At 25.8% G+C, this 19,287-nt stretch overlaps 1 protein-coding gene across 1 annotated transcript; it reads right to left on the reverse strand.

Annotated features, from left to right (window-relative positions):
- Positions 1-9,515: 9,515 nt before the first annotated feature.
- OCT59_027340 (uncharacterized protein) lies at positions 9,516-10,980 on the reverse strand. Its single transcript, XM_025321994.2, has 2 exons — positions 10,900-10,980; positions 9,516-10,818 (listed from the first exon to the last, which is right to left on the reverse strand). Exon 2 carries the CDS (start codon positions 10,800-10,802, stop codon positions 9,678-9,680), a length of 1,125 nt encoding a protein of 374 aa, XP_025167417.1. The 5' UTR covers positions 10,803-10,818; positions 10,900-10,980; the 3' UTR covers positions 9,516-9,677.
- Positions 10,981-19,287: the final 8,307 nt, after the last annotated feature.

Here is a 19,287-nt window from a genome sequence, read left to right on the forward strand (position 1 = left end):
TCTGAATGGAGCAATACTGATTTTCTAGATGAGTGTAAATGGCTTATTAAGAGACTTTAAAAGAGGTGTGTATTTTTTTATTTGCAAAGTGGGTAACTTCCTAAGCTAAAATTAGAACAGATAACTCATTGAGTCGGGGAGTTCACAAATTTTACTTAGGAGGGTACTGGATTTATTTGTTTGGGTTGGGTAAGAGTGAGCAAAGTAGGTAATTCCTATGAAATTACCTGCTTTTTTATTTTATTTTATTTTATTTTATTTTTATTTTTATTTTTTTATTCCCTTTTTTTCTTTTTTTTATTTTTTTTTATTTCTCTTGTTCACTTGATAACCAACTCAAGCAAATAACATCCTACTTCGTTATTGATAAAGTCTGCTAATTCTAAAGGAGGAATTGGCTATGACTTCTTTACCATTAAATAAAAATTTAGCACACTATTAATAATTTTTTCATTCTTATAATAGGTAAATGCAGAGATTTATAATCACTGGTAAAATGAAGAAATTTCCTAGAGGAATTCTTGAAAAAGAGTACATATCAAGTATTAAAAATGTGAAAAATTTTTACTTTATATTTGTTATCTGATTTCTTATTATTGAATTGTATTCAATTATTTATCAATTACAGCAATTTTGTATTGAAATACTGGATAACAGATGAAAATTCTTTGAATGGAGCATTACTGATTTTCTAGATGAGTGTAAATGGCTTATTAAGAGACTTTAAAAGAGGTGTGTATTTTTTTATTTGCAAAGTGGGTAACTTCCTAAGCTAAAATTAGAACGGATAACTCATTGGAGTCGGGGAGTTCACAAATTTTACTTAGGAGGGTACTGGATTTATTTGTTTGGGTTGGGTAAGGGTGAGCAAAGTAGGTAATTCCTATGAAATTACCTGCTTTTTTATTTTATTTTATTTTATTTTTATTTTTATTTTTTTATTCCCTTTTTTTCTTTTTTTCTTTTATTTTTTTTTATTTCTCTTGTTCACTTGATAACCAACTCAAGCAAATAACATCCTACTTTGTTATTGATAAAGTCTGCTAATTCTAAAGGAGGAATTGGCTATGTCTTCTTTACCATTAAATAAAAATTTAGCACACTATTAATAATTTTTTCATTCTTATAATAGGTAAATGCAGAGATTTACAATCACTGGTAAAATGAAGAAATTTCCTAGAGGAATTCTTGAAAAAGAGTACATATCAAGTATTAAAAATGTGAAAATTTTTTACTTTATATTTGTTATCTGATTTCTTATTATTGAATTGTATTCAATTATTTATCAATTACAGCAATTTTGTATTGAAATACTGGACAACAGATGAAAATTCTTTGAATGGAGCATTACTGATTTTCTAGATGAGTGTAAATGGCTTATTAAGAGACTTTAAAAGAGGTGTGTATTTTTTTATTTGCAAAGTGGGTAACTTTCTAAGCTAAAATTAGAACGGATAACTCATTGAGTCGGGGAGTTCACAAATTTTACTTAGGAGGGTACTGGATTTATTTGTTTGGGTTGGGTAAGGGTGAGCAAAGTAGGTAATTCCTATGAAATTACCTGCTTTTTTATTTTATTTTATTTTATTTTTATTTTTATTTTTTTATTCCCTTTTTTTCTTTTTTTCTTTTATTTTTTTTATTTCTATTGTTCACTTGATAACCAACTCAAGCAAATAACATCCTACTTTGTTATTGATAAAGTCTGCTAATTCTAAAGGAGGAATTGGCTATGTCTTCTTTACCATTAAATAAAAATTTAGCACACTATTAATAATTTTTTCATTCTTATAATAGGTAAATGTAGAGATTTACAATCACTGGTAAAATGAGAAATTTCCTAAAGGAATTCTTGAAAAAGAGTGCATATCAAGTATTAAAAATGTGAAAAATTTTTACTTTATATTTGTTATCTGATTTCTTATTATTGAATTGTATTCAATTATTTATCAATTACAGCAATTTTGTATTGAAATACTGGACAACAGATGAAAATTCTTTGAATGGAGCATTACTGATTTTCTAGATGAGTGTAAATGGCTTATTAAGAGACTTTAAAAGAGGTGTGTATTTTTTTATTTGCAAAGTGGGTAACTTTCTAAGCTAAAATTAGAACGGATAACTCATTGAGTCGGGGAGTTCACAAATTTTACTTAGGAGGGTACTGGATTTATTTGTTTGGGTTGGGTAAGGGTGAGCAAAGTAGGTAATTCCTATGAAATTACCTGCTTTTTTATTTTATTTTATTTTATTTTTATTTTTATTTTTTTATTCCCTTTTTTTCTTTTTTTCTTTATTTTTTTTTATTTCTATTGTTCACTTGATAACCAACTCAAGCAAATAACATCCTACTTTGTTATTGATAAAGTCTGCTAATTCTAAAGGAGGAATTGGCTATGTCTTCTTTACCATTAAATAGAAATTTAGCACACTATTAATAATTTTTTCTTTCTCATAATAGGTAAATGCAGAGATTTACAATCACTGGTAGAATGAAGAAATTTCTTAAAGGAGTTTTTGAAAAAGAGTGTGTATTAAATCTTAAAAATGTAAAATTTTTTTTTTTTTAATGTATACTTTATATTTGTTATCTGACTTCTTATTATTGGATTGTATTTGTTCCTTCTTATGATTGCCAAGGTACACTACTCAAATACATTTGTTAGAAGAAGATGAACATAAGTTTGGTAAGGAATAAGGCAATAAAAAGAAATATTACATTTAAAATCTTTTTCAAAGTTCATAGCTGTATTTTTTTAGTATAACTGTTTAAAATATTAATAATATTTAAATATGATTTTTTATTGATTAAATACATTTATTTTATAAATTCAATTTTAGGAGAGTTTGGATTCAATTTTTCCTAGACTTTTTCTGCATTATAAAGATTAATTTTTTTTTTTGTAACAAATTTTTATTTAAAAATATATATAAATTTTCCATATAATGCAAATGTATTTGTAACTAATAAGTTTCAAAAAAATATAATAGCGTAATAAAATCACACATATTATTTTTGCGTCATCTGATGCACATCAGCTGTCAGATGACGCAATCACGCAAATCGCTTAAAAAATTATTTGTAAAACTCTATTTTGCCTTTATTATTTGAGAACATATGTAGTAATGGATAATTTTTAAAAAAATTACAGGATTTATTATTATTTACAAGGAAAATAAAGCAAGCTGAGGATTTGGATCGACAAAAGTATTATTTTTCTGAGACGCAGGAGAAAGTTTTGCAAAAAGTTACCAAAAAGTCTGTATTAGTATTTAATGAATATACAGAACATAAAGAAAAAATGGAAACTTTTTTTACCAAAAAAGAAATTCCAAAGAAATATATCACATAGATTATCGTAAATAGCTAAAATTTGCATTATAATGAAATTTCATGCAATTATATGCAAAGTTATGAAAGAAGAAATTGAAAATCAGAGATGATTTTCCGTTCTATAAAAAAAATCCTCAATATATTCTTATATGGGAGTTAATGGAGCTTTTATGAAAAGAAAAATGAAACATAAAAGACTTAAAATAATATCCTTGCGTTAAATCTTTCTCCTTTCTTTAACATTAATAAAATATCAAAATATTTATAATTATATACGTATAAATACTGATAAAATGACATATCATTTCGAAACTGAAGTAACCAAAGCGCTCGAAAAACTGAAACAGATTATAATGTTATCATTTATGCTGGAAAAAAACATGATTCTAAGAAATTTCATGCTCATTCTAATATCTTACAATGTAGATCCAAATATTTCGATAATATAATTTCTGATAAAAATATTGAGAAAAAAGATGAATAATATGTAATTTATAAACCAAACATTTCTCCTCAAGTTTATGACGTTATTCTTAAGTAAGTTATTTTAAATAAAATACAATTTTTACAAATATATTTCATTTATTTACAATTTTTTTTTTTTAGATATCTTTATGCTGATTATATTGATATCACAGACAAAATTGGAACTGAACTTTTAAATATTATAATCGCTTCAGATGAATTAAATTTAGAAAATTTAACTAGGTTTACTAAAGATTATATCGTTGAACATTGCCAATTAACAAAATGATCCGGTTGGAGCTCTTCAAACTGTTTTTTATTGTGAATCTCTCATTAATTTACGAGATCTTTGTTTGAAAACAATTTGTATTGAACCAGAAAATTTAATAAATTCACTCAACTATCCGGTCAATTATTGGAAATCATTTTAAAACGTGAAGATTTAAATATAGAAGAAAATGAAAATTTGGGAAATATGATAGTTAAATGGGATTGGCACAAGAACATAATTTTAGTAGAGATGTATCTCAATGGAATCAAAATGATATTATGACCTTTAAAAGGATTATTTGCAGGGTTTATTCCTTTAATTAGATTTTATGATATATCTCCTAAGGTTTATATGATCAAAATTAAACCTTATGAAGAAATTTTATCAAAGGAATATAGAAATGATCTTTTGAATTATTACATGATCCCTGAATACAAACCAAACCTTAATAATTTAGCATCAAGATATTTAAAAGATATTAATTCCGTGATAATTGATCAAAGACATGTTACAAATTGGATTGATAGAAATGAGGAAAGAAAATTTAGTCTCTATAAATTTAATCTTTTATATAGAGCTAGTAGAGATGGTAATACGGCCACAGAATTTTATAAAAAAAATGTGATAATAGGGGGGCTACTATAATTGTATTAAAAATTAAAAATTCTGAAGGAATAATTGGAGGATATAATCCACTTGAATTGAATTCAACAAATGGTTCTTCTAAACGCACGAAAGGTAGTTTTCTATTCTCATTTACAAATAAAAAGAACGTCCAAACGGCAAAAGTAAGTTATAGTAATGGTAATAAATACTCTATAGTTTGTTATCCATATTTCGGTCCAATTTGGTTATAATAACTTATATTTACATAATGATGGTACTTAGACAAGTTATCCTGATGATAATCCATGTTCTTATCCCAAACTTGATGGTACCCAATAGGAACCTTTGATGTGGATGATTTTGAAGTTTTTCAGGTTATAAAGAAAATTAAAAAAATTAAATTTAAAATTAATATTTTGGACGAAAAAAAATATATTAAATTAGGATTTTTTTTTATCGCTACCGATTGATATTATGGTTTCCTGAATGCTCATTTTACTGAAATCAATTTTCCGATTAGCCATTTCCAGACCGGATCATTTCTTGAAGCTCCAATATCTTGAACTTTACTGGAATAAATGATATATATAAAAATTTCCTTTTTTAGAATATATTTAGTTAAATCACAATGACAGAAAAATAAATAATATTTCCCATAATTTTTAGGCTTCTTTTTAACCCATTCCATTTTTTACCAAAAGATTATTTGATTACAAAATTTAAAATAAAAATAACTGATAACATTAATTTTCAAACAAATATTTAAATATATGATAAATTGATAATAAAAATAATGATACAATATGTAACTATATATACTGTACGTAAACTTTTTTTGCGTAAGTATCATAAAAGAAAAATTCATCTGAACGGTCACAGTACAATTTTAATATTCTACCGACATGAAATTAACCGACGCCATTTTGCTGACTTCCATTTTACCGACATGTAAAATCACCCGACTTGTCATTTCAACCAAAAATTTAGAATATATAGAAAGTAAGTAACGGAAATTGGCTAAGTAAGTAACGTAAAGTCACATGATTTATTACGTTACTCCCCTTAATATAAGGCACGTAACGTAAAGTGAAATTTTTTTTATCTTACGTTACGTATCTTATATGGTTCACGTGACAACGTAAGTGATTTTTTGTGGCACATCACGATCAGCCTATTTGTTTGTTTACATTTTACATAACTCCCTCGTTTTTTTCTTTTAATGTCAAAATGTCAAACAAAATCTTATAAAAAGATAGAAAGTCAAAGACAATTAAGTTTGAACAATTATTTAGGTATAAAATTTGTTTATTAAACTGCCTGTCATATATTAACTGTTTTATTTTTTGGTTATTTTGTATACAAAAAATTTAGAGTATAGTTTTGATATCTTTGTTAAAGTTAATTGTCTTTTGGAGATAAGTAAAGCTGTTTAATAGGTATGGTACTATTGGATTACTCAAAGATCTATTTTTACTGGGTTTGGCTTTCATATTTGTGGAGTTGTAATTATTTTCATAATAATATTAGGACGCGTTACGCGTAACGCGTTTATTTACTGTATTTTAATTTATAAATAATAAAGACATTAATTAAAGCTTATCTGTTATGTTTTTATTTGTTTTATGTTTATTAATAAATTATTAAAATAAATAATTTTTATAATTTTAAAAGTATAAAATCAATTTTCTTTTATATTTAAAGGCATAAGAAAATCAACTCTAATAGTATGAAAAATTCTTTTTTAAAATAAATTTTTTACCAAGATAAATATGCAAAAATTGATAATATAAATCACGTGGTGCTAGATATGGTGAGACAGGTGAGTAACGTAAGGTAAAAAAATTTTATCTTACGTTCCGTGCCTTAATTAAGGGGAGTAACCTAAATCAACCTAAATTAGTAACTTTACGTTACTCACTTAGCCAATTTCCGTTACTTACTTACTACCTACCGAAAAATTTATTAGCTGCGCCTCACTCCTTACTGCGCCTTAATTTTCAAATTATTTCAAGTGCCGAAGTTCAACAAATTGATTAACAAAATGCAAGATTTTAAAAGCACAAATCTAATTATTCCTTTGTAATCTTTCTCTATTTTTTTTTTCAAATATTACGGTTAGAAATTTTAGAAACAAAAAAATTTATTTCATTGAAAATATTTCTTGCTTAATGCTGTAAGGCAAAATTTCATAATCGTTGACAAAATAGGGATTCGTTTAAAATGGGTGAATACGCATCTGATCTACTACGCAATAATTATTGCTGGTGCATAAAATTCTTGAAGCAATAATTCCTTAATCCTTGTTTACAGTTATTATTTTTTTTTTCTGATTCAATCTTGATATAATATAAACGTGACTATTACTACTATTTCAACATTTCTCTTTTAAACAAATACTTATTTCTTCTTATATTAATTAAGTTATTTTACTTTATTAATTTGGGTAAAATGAAATTTATTTCATGTTCAGTACAACTTTAGTACAAATTTTATTTGTTAATATTATCCTTGTTAAAATTACATACTTTAATTCATTTTTATTGATTTAAATTTTAACATTAATGTATTGAATAATTTGCAATAATAAAAAATATGCATTTCAGTAGAATAAATTTGCTAAATTATAAGTAATATTTTACATGTATTTATTTAACATAAATAAAATAAGCTATAAATACATTAAATATCTTACTTGTTGTAAGTTATGAAAAAAATATTATTTCCATTGGTTTCCGAAATGATTATTATTATTGTTGACTTTTTTCCTTTCCCTGAAGTCTCCTTTTCCTAGAGTCTTCTTTAATTCTATCTTTAAATGATAAAAGAAAATTTTGTTATTAATCCTAATCTCAAAATATGCCAGTTACCTCAACAATGATACGATTAATCAGTCGTAGAATCATTATTTAGCAAATAATATCACATTAAAAAGCCCAATTTTTGATTTTTAATTGCAAGTTTTGTTTAGTTAAAATTATAATTAACATTAGTTCCATGTAAAAGGTTCCCACCTTAAAAATTTATTGATTTATTTATATATGTTCATTATCTTATATTTACTCGATTTATTAATTAAAAAAAAATTCTTAAAACTAAAAGTTTAGAGCGTAATAAATTTAGCAATTGTAATCATTCCGAATAAGAATGAAAAAAATGATAGTATTAACGCAGAATCTTCAATGAGATAAAATTAATACAATTGAATAAATACAGTAAATACAGTTTAGTTTTACTTCATTGCACAATAATTGCATGATTATGTGACTGAGATAACTGGAATGAAATTTGATGAAAATCCAATATAAATCTCTTAAAATTCTTAGTAAGTAAATTGTAAAATCAAATATTCCCTAATATTAATTCAATTAAAAATCATTTTGTTATCTGTAACAGTATATAAAAGAATTTCCATTTTTATGTTGGTATAATTAGGAGTTCATTTTTGTTTTGTAACTGAACGAGTCAGTGTCAAATAATTTGTGATATAAAATCATGTTTATAGTGGGAATATTAGGTCAATTAAAACCAAAAACTAGTTTAAGCTAATCTCACTCTAAATTTTGATCCCGATTAATAAAAAAAAAATTTATTCAACTATTTATCAAAACTTAAATATCACATCATAAAATTTTAATTTTATAACTTAAAAAATTATTAATTAACTGTCAATATTTATTGATTGGAATAAATTATTATTATTATTTTTTTTTTGTTAGTAACGCGCTTTTCTTTATTATAAATTTAAACTGTAGATAGTACAAAATAAATTCAAGAACAAGCAGCAATTGCTATCTACTAACTCCATCAGTGTGCAATGATGGATGCGATGAAAACTCATCACTAAATGCCAAAGGAAAGCTAATCAATAAGACTATCTACTAATAACTAACTACTAACGTCTACCTCTACTTTGTGTACCTATAAAATGTCTACCTCTACCTTTATCTTTTCTACGATAGGTTCTCCATTCTCCACTTCGTTTTCATCATTCCCTACCTTAATCCTACCACCTTGTTTATATTAATATCTTATATTTAAACTTTTGGGCATGATCTATTGATTTATGTTACATCAATTTCTTTTTTTTCAAAATACATGGGCGAAAATGTAGCAAAATGAAAGAAAGTTAGGGTATTAGACAATTCGTATTAATAAAAGGAATTGAAAATAAAACATAATAATGGTAATAATTATAAAAAGATATATGACATAAGTAGTTAAGATTTAAAAGATCAAATTTTTATAAATGAAATCCTTGGATGGATTAAAAGAGAAAATACAATTTAATCGTCATTTATATGTAAAGTAATTGAAGATGATAGTTATTTAACATTTTCATTTTATTTTTTTTATTTACATTATTACTACAAAATGTATAATTAATAAAAAAATGCAAACAAATGATCCAAAATATGGATAATATAGACAATATTTCCATTTAAGCCGAATTTCCTATTCATAAAAATACGAACGGTAAGCATTTTCTTCTTTCGAAGTAAATCTATATTCCTTAAAGTCGCAACTGATAAAAAAAACATGAACTTTTATGATGCTAATTCATTATAACTTCTAGTAGTACTCTTAATGGAAAAACTGCACTACCAATAAAATCTAATCGAAGCTAATATTATGCTTATATTGGATTACGTAAAATTTATAATAATTAATATTTATCGCCTTGAATATAATGCAAGATATCAATTATAAATTCTTCCTAATTCAATGGTTTCTATAAAAATATTACATAAAAAGTGTTATTTAAAGAATATCATTTACAGCGGTCTTCGTCCCTAAGCATAATATATTGTATATTATTGTCTTATAATGTGTAAATTGTAATTTTTGATTCGCAAGTGCGCAAAGTGATATAATGTTATTTATTTAAGAATGTAAAAAAAAAATGTACATAATAGAATTTAATATCTTAAATGTTATATATATATATATTCGGTGCGGCGCAAATACAAATAATAAAAGGATAAAGTATAATCAGTTTTTTGATCAAATATCTTCCAAAGGATACGGATTTTTAAAGAGCTCGGCTTTCAATACTTCATCAGGAAGAATGGATTTGACATAATCAAATATTTTTCCTGCTAAGCAGGCTTCATGTAAATCCCGTGGATCAAATCGAGGAGTTTTAATTAATTTCCTATAAATATGCTTAAGTTGACTTTTCTCATCCTCCGTACTACAATTCATAAAGCCATAATCTACATCTACAGAAGGTTGAAGTTCTGCAGATTCACTTAACGCATATTGTTTGAGGTAATAGACACTCTTTGTTGATTGATTGTATCCACGAATCTCAATCTTGTTTTCTGATAGCCAATTGCAATTGTCACTACTACATTTTCTCTTTAACAAATCAACTATTGATCCAGATAAGTAAGCATCATGGAATTCATCGATCTTACAGCCCTTCTGAATAATAAGTTCCTGATACAAATCAGCCAACCGTCTTTCTTTTGACTTTCTTAAGGAATCATTACTAGATTTACAAGAGCAAAACCCAAGATCAATCCAATCGATATCTTCAATAATTGGAATACGACCACTGAGAATAGTTATATAGAACGCGTAAACATTACGCTTTGATTCTGGAATAGACTTAAGGGGAACTTTTACATCATCTAAGGAAAGATAGGGTATAAGCAATTCGAGATACTTTTCTGTTAAAGATTTATCAGATTTTTCGCCCTCGTATTTACGTAGGCCCTGCAACACATTTTCATTTTTTAAGAACCACTTGTAATAATCACTAGTGTAACCCGCATCATCATAAGCCTTTTTGATGTTTTGTGCTAAAGTGTCACTTTTCCACCATGAATGGAGCTGAGAGGCACTGCAACCTATAATCTTTATAAGGCCAATATACAAGCCCATAAGTTTTGATTCATCCCCAGAACGCACGCAGTTGCAAAAACCGTATTCATATCGCACCGCCTTTTTCGTGGGAATTAAATCGTCCAAAACATTTTTAATAAGAATGTCTGCAGACCTTGAAGGACAAACGAGCACATGATTGGAGTAGTCTTTCTTTTGACATGATGTACCACAGTAATACTTGGCTTGACATCTCGAACAACGTTGATTTGTAGGTTTTTTACATACACTACATTCCATTTTACAGGATTCAAAACTTGAAAAAAAAGATTGGTAAAATGTTAATATATATGTCGATACAATTGATTTTCATCTGAAATTGATAATCTAATCCAACCTATCGTTTATCCAAAGCTTGGTAAACGTTATTTCAGACTTTTAGTAGCTCCGAAGTAGATGTAAAAAAAATTATGGAAATATTTTTTTTTTTAGGGTCGATACTTTATGTGAAAATTAATCGTCGCACAAGATATCGTACGATACGATACGCAATTATTGCATCATATATTCCTTAATAAGGATAAATAACATGCTAATTTTCATTGACCGCAGTGAACTAAACCATATCTTTCCGTTAAATGATCCATAAATTCCCATATATCAAGATTTTTATCAACGTGTTAGTATAAAAAAATACCGGTTACTCGGCACAAATAACCATTAAAAACGAATTATCTTACAATGTTTACTTGAATGATTTCACGTGATTTTACGTTTCAACAATCTCCTTTTTTTGTTGATTCATCTTTTTTTAAATTGTTTTCAACATCACAATAAACCTCCCATTATTTAATTATTTTACTATGGTATTTTGAAGTACTCCGAATTTTAATGAAGAAGAACTTTTCCTTTTACATATAAAAGTCATCAGTTAATGGGTTTCTCAGAAATTTTAGGTTGGTACAGTACATATGACCTCTGCTGTAGAAACGAATTAATTAAATATTTTTATTTTAAAATTTTATTTTTAGTCGATTTATTCTACTTTGATTAATGAAAAAACTAAATATTTAACAGGAAATGGCTTTGTATTTAATAAAAAGGGTTTAAAATTTAATAAAATGATTTGGAATTTAACAAAAAATGTTAGCATTTAACAAAAGTGGCTTAGTGTTTAACAAAAAAAGAAATCTAATATTTAACAAAATGGCTTTAACATATACAGTATAAGATGCAATATCTTTAGTCCAATGATTAATTAATTACAGATTTATTTAAGAATACCAGTAGGATGGATAATACTTGCAAATAATTAAATATATAAAGAAAAGGGTTTTGTTTTTTTATCGCACCTACAACATGTCACATGGGTCACGCCACCAAATTTTATTGGTGGAAATTTTGTGCCACATTTTGCGTCATAGTCAAAATGATTTTTTTTTTGGCGTTTTTAGTGATAGTTTTTTAGTTTTTTTTGATTTGAAAGCCCAAATACCTTTTCTTCTTTTTTTTAGAAACATTTGAAGGTTGGTAAGTAGTTTCTTTCTTTAGTTTGTTTTGAGTTTTTATTTTTTTTGATTTGGGAACATCACTTATGTTCCTTTTCTTACTTTTTTTATTTAGATATACTTTGTAAGTAGGTATAAGTGCTTTTATGTTTTTATTGATTTAGGAATGCTACTAACATTTTTTCTTTTTACTTTTTTGTAAAGATAGACCATATCCAAGGACAAAGAACGTGAAAATCAAGAACAAAAAGATAAACACAAAAATCAATAACAGTATCAAAGGGTAAATTACATTCCAACGTTCAAGAACATGAAAAGCAAGAAAAAATAACACAAATTACTTACCATTCTGAAGTCCAAAGCCGGAGTTTTGATCCAGAAATATCCCTAAAAAAAGGAAGAAAAAGGAACGTTAGTAGCGTTCCCTAAATTAAAGAACAATACAAAAACGCGAAAAAAGCCAAATACTCACCCTTCCGAAGTCCAAAGCTGAAGTTTTGATCCGAAAACGTCCTAAAAAAAAGAAGAAAAAGGTACATTAGCAGCGTTCCTAATCAAAATAAAAAATAAAAAATAAAATACTCAAATTTCGAAACTTAGAAACGTCCAAGAAAAGGAACGTTAATAGCGTTCCTAACTCTAAGAACAATAAAATAAAAGAAAATAAAAAAACCACCAAATATGTACCATTCCGATTTCCGAAGTTTAAAGCCGAAAGTTCGTTCCTAAAAAAAAGAATATTAAAAATAGATAAATCGCGTCACGTTATGCGCCGCAAAACGTGACACAAAATTTCCACCAATAAAATCCAAGTGCATTTTTTTTCTTTTTGATCATAACTTAACCATGAAAATTCTTTAAATCATTTTCTTTGAAATCCTTTTTTATTAATTTTCGCTTTTGTTTCTCTTTTTTGATATACAAGATTTTGAAATTTTCTTTTTTTTTTAGAACTCTTTTGAGAATTTTTTTCGTCTGTTTCGTCTATTTCTTCTGAAATAAATTATTTTTATCGCTTTCAGATAAAGATTTATCCTTTTATTTATTTTTACTATTATTTACATTTAGCATTAATGGGTTTATAATAACGAAGAAGTATCATTTTTATTTTCGTTAATTTTGATAAAATTGCATGTATAATGATATTGTCGTAGAAAATTATTTTTAAAAATAATTTACCTCAAAATTTTTCTCGGCAAAAAAATCCGATTAATGCTAGTGAAAATAGGTTCATACTACCACTAAAATGGTACTAGTCCGAGCACTATATGTAATAAATGTGGTTGGTGATTCAATCCTTTCCTTTTTTAGCACACAGGTAAAAATGCTGGAATCATACATATGGAATAGGTCGTCCACATTATCGTTATTGCCGATCATTTTGCCGATCATTTCAATTATCGATTCGATATTATCTCATAAAAAAAAATACGATTATTGGGCTATTTTTCTTGCAAATTCCACTATGTATAATAAAACCAAAATTTTTATTTAACCATGTTCATGTAAAATTGATTGAGAAATGAAGTTTTGAAAATTTATTATATTTATTACATAAATTATAACAATACAATTGAAGTATTTATTTAATGATAACTTCTCGGTTATTAAAAATTATTCTTGGTTATTTTAGTCATTAATTCTTGAATACCTAAATAATCATATTGTAGAAGTATCAAATTTTCGCCCAAAAGCATCTGTGGCTCTTCAAAGTCCGATTAGGAAATGATCGGCGTATATATTATTAATTATTGAAAATTTCGGCCTAAAGCTAACTTTGAAACCACGTTTTATTTTGCCACAAAATTTTTATACTAAATTAATAATATATTAAACTATTAAATAAAATAATTTAAAATAATTTTTTAAAATATTTATGGCCTATAATAAAGTTTCAAAATTAGCGTGATATCACATATATTATGATCGGCAAATGACCGACATGCGATATAAGGTATGTCCGCCCCGTTACATATGGTTGAAAGGTTGAAATATATTTATGTAAAATAAAGTGATTAAAAATTTTTCATAATAAGAAATCAATTTCCAAAAATGTATCTAGAATATATCCAAAAGTGACCTCATAGAAAGTTCCAAGATAAAAATCCCCGAATAAAGTTTTATTGCTCCAGAAAAAAATTCATTTCTATATTGCTCCCCTACTAAAAAGTATATATATTAATTTTACTGTATAATGAGTCAAGATACGATTATCACAATTGAAGAAGTTCCGCCGCACAATGGAAAGCCGATAACTAAAATTGCAATTTCTCCACAGTCAAAATACGTCGTAACATATAGTCAGGAAGATAAATCCTTTGTTGGATGGTGTAGTAAAAATACCCGAAAGGAAGATTCTACTGCCAAATTTATTAATATACATTCGCTTATCGGATTGCTTTTTGGTAATAAAGACGACCAAGATCATAAAGATGATGATAATAATGATTATTCGGGACGGCTTATTGTTGACAATAAAGTCAAACAATATAATTTAGATTTATATGTTTCGGATTATAAGATCTCTGATGATAAGATTATAATTTATGAGGATAATGATGAATTAGGTCAGTTATTATTATTATTCTTCAAAAATGTATGCCGTAATTTAAGAGTTTTAATTTGTTGATAAGAAAAATTTTTCCTTTTCTGTAGCAATTATCTACGATACGAAAAATGAAAAGCAAATTCTTCTCAATTCAAGTTTAAATACTGATTATAAATATAAATTTAACTTCCCATGCTACAAGTTTACAAACTTTCTTACAAATGGAGATTTAGCTACTTACAATATTATTGAAAGTAAAGGATCTAAGAATCCAACGATAAGCAGAAAACCAGTTCTGTTAATTTATTCTTTGAATACTAAAGATAATATCTGGGAATGCAAATATACATACGAATTCGACAATATGAATGAAATAGAAATTAGTTGTGGTGGAATAACCAATGACAGGTTATGGACGTTATCAAAAAATACCATATTTATATTAGATTTATTAACATTCCAATATCGGAAGATTCCGTTAGAGATAAAAGTATGTATATATTGTGTCACTTTAATACCAATATTATTATTACTTCAATATAATATTTATTTTTTTAACTTTTTTTATGATTATAGGAAAAAGTAATAGATACTAAAATGATAGAATTGAAATTTTTCAAATCTTTAATGGTTATAAGTATTAAAGGCATACATTATATTTATTCTGATAGAATGGATTTTCCAATTAAAATTATCGAGGGATCAAATTTGGAAAATTCAATCAAATACAATAACTTGATAAAATCTTTTCTTGAAACTAATGATAACCCTAATTTTAGACTTAATGACCAAAATGCTTTCGGAATATTTTACGAAAAACCATGGATGGTTAATATGAAAAAGTTCGACTTGGAAGCTTATATAATTAATGACAACTATATTGATTCGGAAGAAATTAGCGATATTAAAGATTCAATCAATGAAAACATCTTTTACAATATAGGAAAACAATTTACTACAACACAAAATGAAAATGAGTTTATAAAAAAGTACATTATACCAAATTTAGTAAACTCAAATGAAAATCAAAATGAATATCATATGAGATTAACAAACAAAAGTGGTGAATTTATTTTAGAAGCTTTTATTAATAATTCATCTCAAAATAGACCTTTGGCTTCATATAACATTAGGGGCCCTAACTGGAAACATATAGTAGTTAATCGTACTAATATTTTATATAATGATACAGAGTTACATATATACACTTTCAACATAGAATTTAAAAAGATCGAATTGAAACTTTGTTATAACCTTGAATTCCTTAAATATGCAATTAAGCTTTATAATAGCAATAAACCAGATGCTTTAGAAATTGATGAAATCAAAGAAATAGCTCAACCTGCAACTAATGAATTAAAAAAGCAATGGATTCTTTATGCAACAAACCAAAAGTATTTTCTAGCGTATTATGGGGAGAACCTCTTAAAATCAGCAATAAAACAACATAATATAGAGTTAATAGAATTGATCTATAACAAAATACTTGAACATTTCAAAGAAAATCCGAATAATAATATTCACTTATTATCACTGTTATGTAAGAATATGCCATATTTAAATCAATATTATTCTGGATTTTTATCAAAATATTATAATGAAATGAATTTGTTTGCAGATTCTTCAAATTCAAGCATGACATATAATAACCTTCAGCATCTTTATTCTTATCATAATGAATTAAAAATATCTAATAATACATTCATATATTACTTTCTTCGTAAATTTAGATCATATAACTGGAATTTTCTTTATCCATTACGAATATTTTCAAAATTTTTTAAATCACGAATATATTTACTAGTATTATTTTTTAGTGTTATAAGGTTCTCTTTCACTTTTACTCATGATACCGATATTAGACTATACTGCACACTAGATGTTATCACTATTATTATTCTATCCTTCATGAAATATTGGAAATCACGTCCACTATTAGTACTTCTGTTATATACTGTCATTATAGCACTTTCTTTTCGTAATCATGGAATTATTATAATTTTATTCTTCAGGAAATATTGGAAATCACAGACACAATTAATTTTCATGATATGTATTGCTTTCATTGTCAATCCCAAATTAGCAAATATTATGATTGTAATGAATATATTCGCAAGAAAATATCCTAAAGCACCTTTTATATATATTGTCGGCATTCTTGGCTTAATTATATATGTCGCCATTCATAGTTATAATGAAATTTTTACGATTATTCCAGTTTTTATATTTGCATACTTCATAAAATATTTTGAATCATTTAAATTTCAATTAGCACTTCTAATATTATTAATTAATGGTTATGCTCTTTATTTATTATCATATTTTTCAATTTTAAAGACAAATATTTTATTTGGTTTATTCGAAGTCCCATTTGTATTTGGAATATCAATATCCGTCATACTCTTTATTATTTGCGCATTTTTTATCAAATTTGTCTTTAATGAACGACAAACTAGACCAAAACTTACATTTTTAGTTCCATTCCCCGGTTATATGACATATCCAAAAGATTATAATTTTTTTGAAGAATTATTTATCAAACCTCAATCAAGTCCTTTTACAAAAACACAAAATAATGATCTTTATAAAACTTGGAATGGTGAAGCCATTATTAATTTTAAATGGAGAGTATTTGGTAGATATTATTATGCAGGAATCTGGATTTTATTTATAATTTATCTAGCATGTTTTACATTAGCATCAATTCCTTATGATATTTTTAATGATGAAAATAGAAAAAAACTTTTCTTTTTATCAATTATTCTTGGATTTATTCACTTATTATTTGAAGTTCGTCAATTTATTTGGAGCCCAATTAAATGGATATTTGATATATGGAATTTGTTTGGTAATTAAATTTTTTTTAATAATGTTTTTTTTTTTTAAATAACTTATTAATAATTAATTTATATATAGATCTTAGTGCATATCTTGTACCTGTTTTAACTTCTATATACTGGATTAATAGTTATATAAATGAAGAAAGCACAGACTATACAAATGCTATTTCAGTTTCATGCCTTTTGCTTGATATAAAATTTTTACTTTTCTTTAGAGCTTTTGAATCTTTTGGAATTTATTTTGCTATTATAATAGGAGTTGCTAAAAGAATTATTTCTTTTCTTTTTATTATACTTATCATTTTATTTGGTTTTGCGCATGCATTTTTTATATTGTTAAAACCAAAATCTGAATATGACCGAGATTTGAATGATTTAAATAACCCTTGGTCACTTACAAAAAAATATCATCAAGTAACAGAAGATACCAATATTGATGAAACTGCAATCTTGATTGAAGAACCAAGCAGTAACACCAATTTATTTACTAATTACCCTAATTCACTTCTTTCTATGTATTTATTTCTTACAGGTAATGTTTTAAAAAGCAAAATAATTAATTAATCTACTATTATTAACAATATTTATAATTTATAATTTAATAATAGGAGACAGAAACTCTTTATCAGCGTGGTCACCAAATGATAATCCATTAATGATATTATTGATGATAATATTTTCATTTGTTATTGTTTTGTACCTTATGAATTTATTCATCGGATTATTGAATATGGCTATTGAGGCAGATAATAATCGAGCGTCTTATTTAGCACAAAAAGTATTGGTTAGTAATGATTGTAATTAATTTTTTAAGTTTACAATTGATTCTGAAATTTAACTTGGTTTTTTGTAATTTTTTTTTTTTTTATAGATTCTTAGAGAAATTGAATTATTTTATTTATTTCCGAATCAAAGACGTTGGAAAACTTGGTTCCCTGATATTATGTAATTATTTTCTTTCTATTTATATTAAATATTATTCAAATATATTAAAATTCTTTTTTTTTATTTTGCAGTTATTATTATGCGGACGTTGACAAAGTCGTCAAAGTTAATGAAAAACAAGGACTTTTTCAAATGAAAGAAATAACTTTTAAGACAACCTTTGGTAAAGATAGATTAGACTTAGAATTGGGGAAAATATGAAACTTTTTATCTCAGAATTTATATATTAGAATTGATGAATTATAAAAAAAATTTTGTTATTTTATCTCATAAACATAAAAAATTAACACTTGACATGTGTTAATGTGTTAAACTATTAAAAATTTAATAAAGTATTTACAAAATGAGACCTACTTGTATATCATCATTATTATTATCAGAAAACAGATTTACTGTATCTTCTTGACTAACTTTAATATACCATATCTGACCAAATCCTTAGTAGTTAGTACACTCGACAAAAGACTCGTTTTCTCGAGTATTTTCTTCACTGAAAGATCCACTTAGAGATTGGAACCGGAATTAAAAAATAAATCTGGTTTTAACTTATAATATATCTGGTTCTTTCGAGTCCTTCGAATTTAAATCTGGTTTTATTCGATTTTTTCGGTTATCCAGATATGATAAATCCAGTTTCCTTCGTTCCATCTGGATTTATTATATCCTGTTTTCTTTCGATATTCAGATTTAAATTCGAATCGAAGGAAACCAGATTTAAATCTGAATATCGAATACCGGATCTACCACCTTCTTGATTATTTTCATTAATATGCCATCCGAAACTATATTATATTTTATTACGCCATATTTATTATTACAGTTATACAGTATACGAAAACAATCCTTTATCTTTATTATCTACAGAAGCACAGATCGCTGTAGTGATTGTATAATTGTATCTACTCACGCTCTTCACAACCATAATAAAAGATCGACAATAGAAA

Source organism: Rhizophagus irregularis, chromosome 7 (assembly GCF_026210795.1).
Source record: "Rhizophagus irregularis chromosome 7, complete sequence".
In the NCBI taxonomy this organism is placed as follows: domain Eukaryota; kingdom Fungi; phylum Glomeromycota; class Glomeromycetes; order Glomerales; family Glomeraceae; genus Rhizophagus; species Rhizophagus irregularis.